At 45.1% G+C, this 15,692-nt stretch overlaps 1 protein-coding gene across 1 annotated transcript; it reads left to right on the top strand.

Moving 5' to 3' along the window:
• The first annotated feature begins 7,361 nt into the window (after positions 1 to 7,361).
• DAZAP2 (DAZ associated protein 2) lies at positions 7,362 to 13,327 on the top strand. Its single transcript, XM_050925467.1, has 4 exons — positions 7,362 to 7,493; positions 10,273 to 10,394; positions 11,177 to 11,419; positions 11,960 to 13,327. Exons 1-4 carry the CDS (start codon positions 7,481 to 7,483, stop codon positions 12,086 to 12,088), a joined length of 507 nt encoding a protein of 168 aa, XP_050781424.1. The 5' UTR covers positions 7,362 to 7,480; the 3' UTR covers positions 12,089 to 13,327.
• Positions 13,328 to 15,692: the final 2,365 nt, after the last annotated feature.

Genomic DNA, 15,692 nt, shown 5'->3' with positions numbered 1-15,692 from the left:
CAACTTACGGACCAATTACAGCTAGTTTTGACTCATGACAAAAGAACACAAAGTATGCTATTAGTTTGCATTGTGCATGTTTTAAAATGTATAATTGGATAAATTGTAACTTCTTTCTTATCTTTAAGCAGGAATAAGGGGAAAAAAGACATGCCTCAATTGCTGGTGCCTCTTAAAAACAAACAACAAATGATCTGATAAAGAATGATTATTTTTACCTTATTCTTTCACATCTAGGATCGATTAGAAAGAATTACGTCGTCTGTTTCTCTTTACAGATAAGCTATCAGATTAATTTTAAATTACTGCCTTAAAAGGCACGTTTTTGAGTTCACCATAAGATATTCAAAATGTGCCTCTAAAATACATTTCAGGATATATGTGAATTTATATATCACAGTTTACAAGCGATGCATTCATTTTTTAAAACGTGTAAATACTATTTGCAATTTTTGGGGGGCTACCCTTGATTCTGCATCCTATTTCTATACACAAAAATGTTTCTGGAATGAAAATAAGCTAATTAGATTATCCCATCTCTATTGGCATAACATGATATTTAGTACTAATTAGTAACAAATCTATTTTGTAGAGGAACTCAGCAAACATGATATTGTGTAGGCAGTTCTCTCTGAGGTCCTGATCCAAGAAAGCACTTAAATACTACACATTGACTTCAAAAGGAGTTAAGGATGTGTTTAACATTAAGCACACACTTACATGGTTTCCTGAATTAAGGCTTGATCCAGATGTTAATACCAATGCACAAATATTAACAAATGCACAACCAATGGGGACATTTTTTAAAACAACCAAATCAGTTATGTTAAAATGGCTTTGCTTCAGTACAGCTGTTATTTTAGACTCTGCAGTACAATTCTGTCGAGAATCTGGTTTGCATATGCTGTTCTGTGATTATGAATATTTAAATACTTCCATCGAGCTGAATTTCAGACTCATTTACATATATTGGCATACTATTAATATAATACATATGGGGAAAGGGTACACATTGAATTTTTAACGTATTTTAAAGCTGAATTGATTTTGCGAGTTCCAGAACTATTTCTTTGGAAAACAGCTTGTTTAGCGGGGAAAAAAAATGATACAGTATTCATGCTAGGGTGACTTTCAGCAATTATGAAAAATCAGGACAGAGTGTGGGGCGTAACAGGTGCCCATATAAGAAAAAGCCCTAATTAGCGGGACTGTCCCTATAAAATCGGGACATCTGGTCACCCTAATTCATACATTTGATAAGAATAGCTGGCAGGAATAAAATTCTGCCTGTCTGATTGTTATCAAATGCCCTTTCCTCCAGTGCCGCCTCTGTCCCCAGAAACTCATGACAGAGGACCAAATTAGTATTCTACCTCTCGTCTTTTTCTTTCTCACTGACCTAAGGATTTAGCTTCCCTAACCACACACAGCACTGGGCCAGATCAGTGTTTGCACCTGCGTGGTCTCTGACACATCTGAGGCTACGTCTACACTACAGCATAAAATCGAAATAACTAAAACCGGTTTTATAAAACCGATATAATAAAACCGATTTTATGCGTCCACACTAGGGCACATTCATTCGGTGGTGTGCGTCCATGGTCCGAGGCTAGCGTTGATTTCTGGAGCGGTGCACTGTGGGTAGCTACTGTAAAATGATGATGCCAATAACTTCGATTTCCGTCCACACTAACCCTAAATCGATATAGTAATATCGATTTTAGCGTTACTCCTCTCGTTGGGGACGATTACAGAAATCGATTTTAAGAGCCCTTAAAATCGATTTAAAGTGTGTTGTAGTGTGGACGGGTACAGCGTTAAATCGATTTTACGCTGTTTAAATCGATTTAACTGCATAGTGTGGACCAGGCCTCACTCTCTACAGAAAGGCCTTCAGTTCCACAAGTGCTGAATATCATGCCATAAACCAGTTTCCCTCCAAGGTTCTGGGGAAGCCTGCCTTCCCCCACAGCACAAAATCCAAGCAACAGAAAGCCCAGCATTTCTATTTGATTTAGCAAAACACAAAGATCCCATGGGCTTACACACTTTTGCTATATCAGTACATGCTTCGATGCTTTGCTGGATAGGGAGGGATTTAAGCAGATGCTTTAAGTTAAGCATGTGCTTAATGCTTTGCTGAATCAAGCCCTTCTCAGTTTTCTCCTCTAGAGCTGTAAACAGGATCAGGATTTTGCACTGCAGTTTCAGACACTTCCCGACTTCACTGGTTTTGAGGCTTAGTTTACTCATGTGGGGTGAAATTCTCACTCTGTTGCCATCAGTGACAAAACTCCCACTGATTTAAATGGAGCCAGAATTTTGCCGTTTGTGATTTGCAAGTTGGAGGTGCCATAAGGTAATGAATAATTAATTTATATTATTATAATTAATTTTACACTAATTAGGGGCCTAATTCTGCATGGTCCTGAGCAGCCTCAACTCCTTTTAACCTTCAACTACTTACATGAGTAAAGTTACACTCATGGCTGTTTGCAGGGGCAGGGACTTCACAGACATGATTTCCTTTCTTTCAAGTAGAAACAACAGAAACAGTCCAATTCAGTGTCACTGTTCGCCAGTGTTAAATATTATCCAGTAAAGTAAATGAGTAACTCGAGCTCTGCTCTGGACTTACCCTTTGCCAAAACTAAACTGAACGTACACTCATCTATTTTGCATTTTATTTGTATAGTATCATCATTGTGCCAGGAAAGCTGTCCCATTGCCATTTGGAATTACCCAGGGCAGGAAGCACAGCCCTTTGGCACACAGCTAAATGTTCAAAAGTAGCCTCTAATTTTAAGTGCTTCAGTTTTTGGCGATTCAGCTCAAAACCCTTTGGGCCTGATTTGTAGCGCGAGTGACATCAGTTGGAGTCTGAAAATCAGGCTCAAAGTCTATCAGTTTGACAACTCAAAACAAAAACAAACAAAACCCTCCAAAAGAATGCATACTTTCCCTTTTCCAGCATAATGAAATCTGGTGAGCAGAAACAGGATTCATAACATACACTCTTTCAAATAAATTAGGACTTGATCCTTTCTGGTTATGAGCTCTGTTACCTCTCACTAATCTGAATGCGTACTGGGGGGCTTCATCACCTTCTCATCTAATCTAACCAGTACCTTGCAGGATTTGGGCCCTCGCAGAAAGACAGCAGAACTCAAGTCACCATTTCAGAAACCATTTTCTAGTATGTGACAGGAAAACGATCTGCCACGTCTCCTGATGGAGACGCTGATTCCTTCGTTTGCTCTTGCTGCTTTCATTTTTAGCGCTGTAAAACTGGGGCTATTTTATACAAGCAGGATCAAGCTATCTACACAGATATCTCCTCCGCTTTAAAGAGTAAATTTTTTTTATAGTTCCTGTACAGTAAGGAGGTGACGAACATTTTATGCTCATAAATTATTTATAAAGCCCTCACAGGCATCGCAACTGATGTGCATATTCATTAGTAGCCATGTACATTATTCATGAGGTGTTCACTTAAACAGTGAGAAGCAATGCAATTGTTGATTGAGATGCCTAAGAATTACCTTGATAAAAGGTGTGTGTGGCGGGGAGGGTGGGGGGTTTCACCCCCAAACCAGACTGCATCAGGAAAGTTTGCATATAAGAGGTAAGACAGAAAGTGGCATTTTTTTACTCATGCCCAAAATATAAAATATGCATCTGTTCTATTTATAAAGGAGGAAGATTTGTACTTGTGGAATCTGATAGTCATATTAAGGGAGAATAGTTACAAGCCCTTCATTTCACCTGCCCAAGGGCCTCTGACTAGACATTTTGTTCTAACATCTTTGACTTTGTGACTATCAAACCAGGTGCACAGGAGCTGATCCTCAGAGCACATGGTTTGTTTCAGTTCTGTAGGTTCTGGTTTCGAAGGTGCTGAGCTTTCTTGTGTCCCAAGGTTCATCTCAGTGTCATCAAGACCCAACCCAGACAAGCACTTAAGCACATGTTTAACTTTAACCATATGAGGAATCCCATTGAGGTTAAGAGGACTCTGCACGTGCTTAAAGTTAAACATGTGCTTAACTGCTTCACTGAATCAGGAGCACAAAAGAGGAGCAGTCTTATGGATAAAGGAGGACCTGATCCAAAGTCCACTGAACTCAATTGGGAATCTGTCCATTCATTGACTTCAATGGGCACTGGATCAGGCCTTAAGCACTCACCCAAAGGATCTGTGTCTCAGGCCTCAATTCAGCAAAGTACAGCTGGTGCTTACATGCTTTGGTGAATGAGGGCCTAATTCAGGCAAGGGTGCTCTGGATCATATGGAAGGGGCAGCATGGAAGAAAGCATAGAGACATTTGTGGGAGAAGCAGACAAGCGCATAATCAAGGCTTTGGACGCAGAAGCTGGGAGAAGAGATAAGAACCGACAATGCTTGGTATTGAGAATCCACCTTTCCTAGCATGTTGCAGTTCATCAGCTTGACTATAACAAAACCAAACTGGAGGTACCTTACGACATAGCTGTGGTCGGACAAGGTACAAAGAACAAATGAACAGAGTTTGGCAGAGAAATGGAAATTTTGGCGAGCTACTTGCCTAACTAAAGGCATGAATGTTTCTTAGTTTGTATTTTCTTTTCTCCTTTTCACCAGGCCATCGATTCACGCTCATACATAACCCCAGGAGTCTTGGTGCCAAATGCTTGAATACAGAGCCACTGTGGATGCAGAACATCTAAGCAATGCCTACAGAACTCAACTGCTATATTGCAGTGTGGGCCACTCTCCTTTGTGATAGGCTACCTCAAGGGCGGTGATCCAAGGTTGGATCACTTCAGTTAATGCTGTAGAATGGACCCGCCCTTAGAAAAATTCCAGTGTGGACCAAAAATGGTTGCATTTCTGCAAAAATGGGCGCATTTCTGCAAAAATGGGCCTGTTAGTCAGAAACAGAGAGGAGGCTTGAATCAAAGAGGCATCATCTCCTAGCCCCTACTGAGACTGTTGTGGGATAAAGGGGCTGGGGGATAGCTGCTTCTCATGGGATGTTTACCCGGAAACCATTCAGGATTTCATAGATTATAAGGCCAGAAAGGACCATTATGATAATCTAGTCTGATCTCCTATATAACTCAGGCCAAAGAACCTCACCCAACAATTTCTGCATCAAGACCGCAACTTCTGTTTGAGCGACAGCTTATCACTGAGCAAGACATCCAATCTTGACAAAGACTGCAAAGGATGGAGAAGCTACAAAGTCCCTAAGTTGTTCCAATAGTTACCTTCACTGTTAAAAATTTGCCTGCATATAGTCACATTGATGCGTGTTCCATCCAGGAGCGGTGCCAGAGTTTCTGGCGCCCTGGACAGAATTCGGGAGGCGGCATTTTGTGCGCTCCCCACGGGGCGTGCGGAAGCTTCCGGTTCCACTCCCATCAGGCCGCTGAAGAAGGACCCTCCGTTGAAATGCTGCAGGCGACAGCTGCAGTCATTGAGCTGCTCAATTGCCTGCCGCTGTTTTCCGTGGCGTGTCGGCAGAAGGTCCTTCTTTGGCGGCGTGACGGGAGCAGAAGCAGCAGCTCCCGTGCGCCCTGTGGGGAGCACACAAAATGCCACCCCCTGAATCCTGGTGCCCTAGGCGACCGCCTAGGGTCACCTAATGAAAGCGCTGGCCCTGGTTCCACCTCTGGGTTCTGCAATCACCTTATAAAGAGGATTTGGGGACATTTATGTGTGTGTGTGTTGCGGGGGGGGAACAGGGGGTCACAATTCCTGAGTGAGTCCCATGAGGGTGTGTGATGGGAGTCTGGGGAATAATGCAGACACCAACTTCATGTTATAACAATGAAGAGGATATGTTTTAAAATAACTAACATATCCTAAAGCTCAGGCCAAAATAACTAATAAAGTGTTAGCCGTTGCTAATGAACAGAACTCACTGCCTGATCAAATTTTACCAGCCTTAAGGATTAATTAAATTTAAAAATATTTGGAAGTTATCAGCTATTTCCATTGATTTTTTATGCATGAACTTAGAAGCGGCTGCTTTTTCTGTGTCTGATTAAGAAGGCAAAAAAAACCACCAACAAAAAAAAAACAACAAAGGTTACATGGATATTTTTTCCCAGATTTGTTCAACTGCCTGTTTACAGTATTGCTCTGTGCTATACTGAGGGTTCAGGCTTTCTATGCTCCAAAGAGGTGTACCCCAAGATTGGGTGTAAATGAAAGGGTTGCCTTAGCCAATTGGGGTAGAATTCATTAGTAACAATATTTAGCACTTTCCATCTTCAAAACTCTTCACAAACATTGAAGGATTATGCTTCATAACCTCATTTTATGGTGATACAATCCCTGTTTTCCCTATAGGGAAAGCAAAGCACAAATGCATAGATGGTAAACCCAGAAAGAATCTTTACAATCATCTAATCCCGTCTCCTGTATAATAAAGGCCAGGGAATTTCAGCCAGTGATTCTTGCATCAAGCTTATATTGTTGCTGAGCTAGAGCCTACTTCTTAGAATCATCCTGTCTTGATTTAAAGACTTCAAGTGATGGAGAATCAGCCTCATTCCCTTGGAAAGTTATTCCAGTGGTTAATTACCCTATTTAATACGTACACCTTAATTCTAGCCTGAAAATATCTAGTTTCAGTTTCTAGCCTTTGGAGCTTGTTATGCCTTTGTCTGCTTGATTAAAGAGCCCTCTACTATCAAAAATCTTCTTACATGTTGGTACTTACAGGGGGAAAAGGAAGAGCTCCTGCTCTCCTCCTTGGCTGGGATAAAAGGTGGCTGCCCCACTCCTACCCTTGGCTGTGATAAACAGCCCCCCCAAGCTTCCCCTCCCTTTCTTTACTGGGATAAGCAGCTCCCCTCTGTTACTTGGCTGGGATATGCAGTCCCCGCAAAGCCCCATTAATGTGTGGAATAAGCAGCCCCCCCCACTCCGCCTCCCCTCTTTGGCTGGGATAAGCAGACCCCCTCTGACTCCCCCTCCCCTCCTTGGCTGGGATAAGCGGCTCCCTGACCCATCCTTGACTGGGATAAGCAGCACCCCCAGCTCCCCCTCCCCTCCTTGGCTGGGATAAGCAGCCCCCGCCTGGGTCCCCGACCCCTCCTTAGCTGGGATAAGCAGCCTCCCCCCGGCTCCCCCGCCCCTCCTTGGCTGGGATAAGCAGCCCCCCCAGGCTCCCCTCCCCCTCCTTGGCTGGGATAAGCAGCCCCCCATTTCACTGCCCCTGCCCAGCTGGGGGCTCATCGTTTAGAACTGGAGGTAGCATAGGCCACGCCCCCACGCGCCCCTCTCTCTTCCCCTGCCGCGACGCCGTTACGTCATGACGCCGGGCGGCAAACGTAAGACGTCCTCTCCCCCTCCCCCTCCCCCTCCCCCTCCCAGCGCCGCAGTGACAATAACAAGGAAGTGAGCGGAGCGGACACATCCGGAACCGGCCGTCGCGAGTCCGCGAGCCAGAGCCGAGCCGAGCCGAGCCGGACCGACCCCCCCGCCGCCATGAACAGCAAAGGCAAGGGCGGGGGGGGCCAGGGCGCCGCTCTCCGCCGGGCGCGGCCCCTTTCAAGCTGGCGTCGCCCTCGGTTACCGTGAGGCCGAGCCCGTGATGGGCGGGGAGTCCGGGCCAGTGGGAGCGCGGCGGGGCGGGGGGCGGGCGCTCGGTTTCCATGACGCCGCACGCCTGGGCCTAGTCGTTAACCCTTTGGCTGCCGCGCGGCCGCTGTGTGGGAGGGGCGGGCTCCGAGGCCGGGGTGCTTCCCAGGCGGGAGGACGGGGGCTGGCGTGGGTGGCCTGGAAGTGGGGGCGGATGAGAGCGTCGAGGAGGAGGAGGGGTGCGCCGCACGGGGGGAGAGGCGTGCGGGGGGTATCAGCGCTGGGGGGGGAGGGGTGCAGGGGGGTGTCAGCACCGTGGGGGGGAGGAGGGGGAGGGGTGCGGGGGGGGTGTCAGCGCCGTGGGGGGGGAGGGGTGCGGGGGGGGTGTCAGCGCCGTGGGGAGGAGGAGGGGAAGGTGTGCAGGGGGTGTCAGTGCCGTGGGGGGGAGGAGGGGAAGGGATGTGGGAGGGGTGTCAGCGCCGTGGGGAGGAGGGGTGCAGGGGGGGTGTCAGCACCATGGGGGGGAGGAGGGGAAGGTGTGCAGGGGGGGGTGTCAGCACCGTGGGGGGGAGGAGGGGAAGGGGTATGGAAGGGGTGTCAGCACCGTGGGGGGGAGGAGGGGAAGGGGTGCAGGGGGGGGGTGTCAGCACCATGGGGGGGAGGGGTGCAGGGGGGTGTCAGCGCTGGGGAGGGGAGGAGGGGAAGGGGTGCAGGGGGTGTCAGTGCCGTGGGGAGGAGGAGGGGAAGGGGTGCAGAAGGGTGTCAGTGCCGTGGAGGGGAGAGGTACGGGGAGGGTGTCAGTGCCATGGGGGGGAGGCAGGGAAGGGGTGCAGGAAGGGGTGTCAGCGCCGTGGGGGCTGTAGTTATTTTCTGCAGAGTGAGGTGGGTTTGGCAGGGGATGCCTGTCGTAGCTAAGAGGCAGTGGTGGCAGCTATAGGAGCCGATACTCATGGATCAAGGTAGGGGAGTTGTGAGGGCTGGAGGTGGTGGTGGGGAGAAAAGGGTGAGGGTAGCTGTGGCGGCTCCTTGTGGTCTTGAAGCAGGGAGCCTCAGGCGTTGGTGGAAGGCCTATATTTAACCGTTAGCTCAACAATTAAATGTGTGAACCTTGATTTGCTAACTCAGAATCCCTAAACTGTGTCACGAGGTCTCTCTCGACTGCTTCCTGTAAAAGAACTGCAATGTCTGCAGGATGACGCTGTGCCACAGCAGCACCCTGGAGGTGGACATGACAGTCATGGGGGAGGCCCTTGGGGGAAGTAGTGGGGTCTACGTCCTTGATGGGTGCCACTGGAGGGGTTAATGCACATTTGTACCGCTCCAGTTGATTGGGTTCATAATTTGCCTTGAGTAATGTGAGCTGCTGGCCTTTCCCAAGGTATCACAATCTTTTAAATCGCTTCAGGAATCTTGGCCACTTGCCATTAACAAAACTACTTCTTTTCTCTGAATTTTCCTTGGGGCAGTGGCTCCCTCAGGTTTTGGATGCTCTTCTGGGGCTGGGGTACTGTGAGGATGAGGATCTTATAAAAGCTTGACAAGAACTCAAGTTACAAATCCTCCAAGGCCACTATATTTCCCCCACCCCTTGCTCCCCCCTTTTTTTCTTTAACTCAGTCTTGAATCAGTAACTCTCATAGAAACATTTATATTGGCATTTTAGGTTTGATAGCGCTTTTAACAATCATGACAAGAGTCGTGCTTTGACCTGATGGTGACACACTAAAGCCACACCTCCTTGATGGTGACACACTAAAGCCACACCTCCTTGCCATTGCTAGCTATCTTACATGCAGCTGAACAGACACATGGAAATTATTTAAACACATGATACTGACCTGATGAGAAAAAAACTGTAGAGTTAAGTGCAGTAAGATATTAAGCAGGACTTCCTATTGGCCTTCGCTTTAAGAGCAATGCTACCTTTTGAGACATTAAGATGCATGTCGCTTGAATGGATTGTCAGCTTTTGAACGAATTAATAAAGGGGTAGGGAAGAGTAATGAATGTGAGAGAGCCTGGGATTGGGAGCAGGTCCTCTCTTACTTTGGGGACTATATCTGTTTCTCACTTCAGTTGTTATGCCCCCCTCTCTTTTGTAGAAACCAAGTATCTTCTCTCTGAACTCTGCCTTCTGCGACTTGAGGCAAATGGAGTGACAGTGTTTAATTATAAACATTAAGATCATTAACAGATGATCTCTGGAAACTGCACTTACGACAACCAATAGGTAGCTTCAAATGATACAGGATTTAGAATCCTTGATGTCCCAGTAAGTGTCATAGTTCTGTGGCAGTCTCAAAATTTTGTGACTTGCAAGTCTAAGCAATGAAATGCCCAACTTTGAATAAACAGATCTGCACAGGAAGATAATTTAACTTCACCTAGTTCCTTTAAAAGATTAACAGTACAGAAATTATTTTTTCCTTTAAATTCTGACCAGAGTGCAAGTATTGCCTGAACATGACTGAGTGGACTTTACTGAGTACCTGACATAGTTGCAGGCCTGCAGGGCATTTCCTTCCCTCTTGCGCCCTCTGCCTCTGGTTATGTGTGTAAAACACCTGCAATTTCAATCCCTTATGGTCCTCTCTTTTCTCAGATCCCTAAAGAAATGGCTTTCCATAAGCTCAACTCCCTGTCCCATTTCTGTAATGGCAGTTCAGTTAATGCTGACCAAATTCTCTTCTGCGTCTTAGGTCAATATCCGACACAGCCATCCTACCCAGTGCAACCTCCTGGTAATCCTTCTGTGTACCCACAGACAATGCCTCTCCCTCAAGCACCACCTTATACCGATGCACCTCCTGCTTACTCTGAGGTATGCAATATGTCCCTTTTGTATTCTTGCTCTACACCTGAAAAGTAAACTTGAACTGGTTACAAATGAATACTTAGTACCTGTATTTGTTAGCCTGGAATGACCATTTGCATCTCCCAAGACTGGGCAGCAATCAGTCTGGCAGCTCTGTCTAGTGAGAAATCTGCTGAGTTAGGGCATGCCATTCTGACTACTAATTAGAAAAACATGCTTTATGCACTTTGGGAGCTGTTCCAGGTTTCAAAATCCTTCTCTCTCTCCCGCCTTCAGAAGTCAGTAAAGCATTAGTTAATAGCTTTGGCTAAATGCTCAAGCATAACATTCAGTAAAAATGAATTGACGTTGCCCTCTGCCAGAGGCTTCATGTGTGGATACAAATATTTCTGTTCTGAAATGGGAAAAAATACGTGTTCTATGATCTGGCTGAAATCCACAAATAATATTTCCTTCCCCAAATCCATTTAGAATGCCAGAAACTTTAGTCAAAGCTTCCCTTGGAGTTGCCACCAGAGCTGACCTGTGTAGGCAAAAGCCAATAAAATGGTTCTTCTGGACTGATTCTGGCAGACAATCGGGAAGCACCATGCCTCAAATTGGCATAATCTGAACAAACTTCTCTCTCCCTCTGGATAGAGTTGTGCTTTCAGGAAAGGGAGTGGGATTACCTCTGTACTTGAGGGAGAGTGGCAGCCCTATGACATATGCGAGCTTTGAGAGAGAATCTGCATAAATGGTTCTGGGGTGAGGAAAATCTTATAACTTCCTTGTGCTGCTTCTTCTAGCTCTATCGTCCAAGCTTTGTGCATCCAGGGGCTGCCACCGTACCTACTATGTCTGCTGCATATCCTGGTACTTCTCTGTACCTACCCATGGCACAGTCTGTGGCTGTTGGCCCAATGGGCTCTTCCGTTCCAATGGCATATTATCCCGTGGGCCCTGTCTACCCTCCTGGGTCAACTGTGCTTGTTGAAGGTGGCTTTGATGCTGGAGCGAGGTTTGGGGCTGGTGCCACTGGTAGTGTTCCTGTAAGTATAAATGTATTGCGGAAACCCTGCATGTCTCATTTTCAGAGTCACATGGGAGGCTGACAGCATAGGCAAGAGAGGCTATTTCTCAATCTCTAAACATTTATCAGAAGATGCTTGTGTCCGTATTTAGGAGCATCGACTGCTAGGAGAGAACCGGTGTGAGCACCCTGTACTTGTAGAGCTTAAGGTCTTTTTCTACCATCACATCTCTGCTTGGCTTTGAGGTGGATTAAAAAAAGCCAAGGCGGTGTTCATAGTCTTAATTCTTGCCTATTCCGTTGCCTCACCAATTCTGTCCGATGAATGGAACAGGGATGATTCCTCTACTAGTTCAAACCAGGTGATCAGGGTGTTGCCTATCTGATTTTTGTACTGTTACGTGCAATCATAGTTCAGTAGCTAGCTATGGGTGTGTTGATGGTAATTATTCTGAGTTGCAAAAGGGAGTGCCCGGCAGTACATCTTGTCTACCTGACTGAGGTGCCAAGGTGGCATTGCCTTCTGATCCTCTTAACTAATCCTCTCTTTGTTTTTCAGCCACCACCTCCTGGCTGCCCTCCCAATGCAGCCCAGCTGGCAGCCATGCAGGGTGCCAATGTGTTAGTGACACAACGGAAGGGAAGCTACTTCATGGGGGGCTCGGATGGTGGCTATACTATCTGGTGAACAAAGAGGCTATGTTTGTTTAAGGAAAGACATCACATACTGTCAGCACTTCTCACAATGTAACTGCTTTAGTCATATTAACCTGAAGTTGCAGTTTAGACGCATAACGGTGGGGTGTCTTCCTGGTGCCCAGCCCTTCAGGCACTTTTAAAATGTAATAAGAAACCATGTAATGGTAGCAGTGCCTCTATTAAAGAGGGGTTAATTCATGAAATGAATGTGAGCTAAGCAGCCCCACAGATCTTCCTTTAATTCCACTGGAGTAATACTGCAGCACTGTCTTTTGGCTTTTATTAATCAACTGTCTATAAATTAGGGGGGCGGGAGGAGAAAGGTAGGAAGGAAATCTGACTTAAAAGTATCAAACTATAATTCTTGCAGCTCCATCTCAAATCTATTGCTTGTCAATAGGAGTGAGATACATGCATCCTCTTTCTCCTTCCATAGAATCAATGGTGCTGGATAGAAAGCCAGTCACATTCATTTCTCTGGTTGCCACATAGGGCTTTCCCTCACGACTTCACAATAGAATGGATCCCTTGAAGCACTCTCTGTGCTCACATTCGCTCTTCATTTTTCTCCAGGAAGGTATGCAGCTAGGATGTGACATGGGATGTTCTTTTGATACATTCCTAGTAGCGTTGGGACTTCTTTGCACGTTGAGTCTAATCAAAGCCATGCTTTGGTGCCTGAAACACAGTGCAACTGCTGTTCGAACGTTTCAGTAAATGCAAACTAGACTTTTAAAACTACAGCTTAATAACAAAACCACATTTTAAAAGCAACTTGGTGTCTTGACAGCAAAACTTAAGGCTATTACTCAGAACAGAGAGATGGGTTTCCATCTATGCTTGAGTATGTAGCAACTGTCAATCAACACACAAGTTAGCTTGGTGAATGGCTTGTTTTATGAATGCATCCTTTTAAAAATGACTTGAGTATAATGAAGTCTTATTAGGGTTAAGAAGAATATTTCAGGGATCCTCAATCTTTTGGTTTTTGTTTTATGAAGAAAAAATCTGATTTGGTGAATATATTTTATCTTGAGGTTTCAGTTGAATCTAAATCTCTGTATTGTATGTTGTGTTAAACCGTACAACTGACTGTTCTGGAAGTTCAGCATTATGTTTCTCTCTGTATACACTGTGGTGCACTTAACTTGTGGATTTTTTTTATACTAAAAAAAGTAGAATAAAGACTATTTTGAAAATTTGAATAAAGTGACAAAGTTGCATTAGACCTCACAAAGAACTCCTGACTGTTGCTCAGCTTGGTGGTGGTGGTTTGTTTTTTAGTAAAAGACTTGCATCTTCTTTCCTGCCTTCTTGCAAATTTTATCTTAAATAGATTTTGTGAAAGGGAAACTTTTCTTATGAGGTGAGGAGAACCCTGTAGATCTCCCGAGAGCATTTCACACTAGTCTAACCTAACACAGCGAAGCAGGAAAGAAAAGAGTGAAGTGAAATTTGAGTAGATGGTTCTGTTGCTTTGTGAGGATATCACAGAATGGCATGATGGGTAAGTGGACTTGTGGTACAATAGAGGATCATGCCAAACTGAAGGATTTTTAATCTCTTGGAAACTGTCATGCTGCTTCAGAAGTTCTGCAATACAGGCCATGTTGAGTCATCTAGAGTGGTTCAGTCAAAGCAAACATAAGGGCAGAGTAGTTTCAGGCACCTTTTTTCATCCCTAAAAGGGAATTATTGCTGATAGAGGTAAAGAGCTTTGAATTTTAGCACTTCATTGAGCCTGAGATGACATAGCTTGCCCTAAATAGGGGTGTTTTCTTTTTGGTGGTGGCACTGGTGACACCAAACTAAGGCATTGTGCAGAACAGTGATACAACAGCCTACTCCACATAGAGGCCTGATTTTATTGTGCTGAGTGACTTGTTTACATAAAATAAGCTGCTAGCCCCACCGCTTGTAAGAATGTAATAGGAATTGTGCTTAATTAGACCATAGATCTGTCTGGACTGGCCAGTACCACATGCAACACCTCATAGACTCTAAGGTCAGAAGGGACCATTATGATCATCTAGTCTGATCTCCCGCACAAAGCAGGCCACAGAATCTCACCCACCCACTCCTGTAACAAACCCCTAATCTATGTCTGAGTTGTTGAAGTCCTCAAACCATGGTTTAAAGATTTCAACGTGCAGAGAATCTTCCAGCAAGTGACCTGTGCCCCAAGCTGCAGAGGAAGGCAAAAAACCTCCAGGGCCTCTGCCAATCTGCCCTGGAGGAAAATTCCTTCCTGACCCCAAATATGGCAATCCATTAAACCCTGAGCATGTGGGTAAGACTCACCAGCCAGCACCTGGGAAAGACTTCTCTGTAGTAACTCAGATCCCACCCCATCTAACATCCCATCACAGACCATTGAGCATATTTATCTGCTAAGGAAGAATTAGTTGCCAACATTAGGCTATCCCATCATTACCATCCCCTCCATAAACTTATCAAGCTTATTCTTGAAGCCAGATATGTCTTTTGCCCCCACTGCTCCCCTTGGAAGGCTGTTCCAGAACTTCACTCCTCTAATGGTTAGAAACCTCCTTCTAATTTCAAGTCTAAACTTCCTAGTGTCCAGTTTATATCCATTTGTTCTTGTGTCCACATTGGTACTCAGCTTAAATAATTCCTCTCCCTACCTGATATTTATCCCTCTGATATTTATAGAGGGCAGTCATATCTCCCCTCAGCCTTCTTTTGGTTAGGCTAAACAAGCCAAGCTGTTTGAATCTCCTTTCATAAGACAGGTTTTCCATTCCTTGGATCATCCTAGTAGCCCTTCTCTGTACCTGTTCCAGTTTGAATTCATCCTTCTTAAACATGGGAGACCAGAACTGCACATAGTATTGCAGATGAGGTCTCACAAGTGCCTTGTATAACGGTACTAACACCTTATCTTTACTGGAAATACCTCGCCTGATGCATCCCAAGACCACATTAGCTTATTTAACAGCCATATCACAATAGCAGCCCATAGTCATCCTGTGATCAACCAATACTCCAAGGTCCTTCTCCTCTGTTACTTCCAACTGATGTGTCCCCAATTTATAACCAAAATTCTTGTTATTAATCCCTAAATGTATGACCTTGCACTTTTCACTATTAAATTTCATCATATTACTATTACTTCAGTTTACAAGGTCATCCAGATCTTCCTGTATGATATCCTGGTCCTTCTCTGTGTTAGCAATACCTCCCAGCTTTGTCTCATCTGCAAACTTTATTACCACATTCCCACTTTTTGTGCCAAGGTCAGTAATAAAAAGATTAAATAAGATTGGTCCAAAAACCGATCCCTGAGGAACTCAACTAGTAACCATCTTCCAGCCTGACAGTTCACCTTTCAGTAGGACCCGTTGTAGTCTCCTCTTTAACCAGTTCCTTATCCACCTTTCAATTTTCATACTGATCCCCATCTTTTCCAATTTAGCTAATAATTCCCCATGTGGAACTGTAAATTAAATCCACTACATTTCCTTTGTCTAAAGTGAAAAACCCTGTAGTGGAAAACACTGAATAATCTGCTCATAAGGCAAGTTTCTTTAACTGGCCTCTGTCAGCTAATGACTGTCCTCATTTTGAGAGGC

The sequence above is a fragment of the Gopherus flavomarginatus genome, chromosome 16 (assembly GCF_025201925.1).
Source record: "Gopherus flavomarginatus isolate rGopFla2 chromosome 16, rGopFla2.mat.asm, whole genome shotgun sequence".
Classification (NCBI taxonomy): domain Eukaryota; kingdom Metazoa; phylum Chordata; order Testudines; family Testudinidae; genus Gopherus; species Gopherus flavomarginatus.
This window is presented reverse-complemented; position numbering and strand designations above follow the sequence as displayed.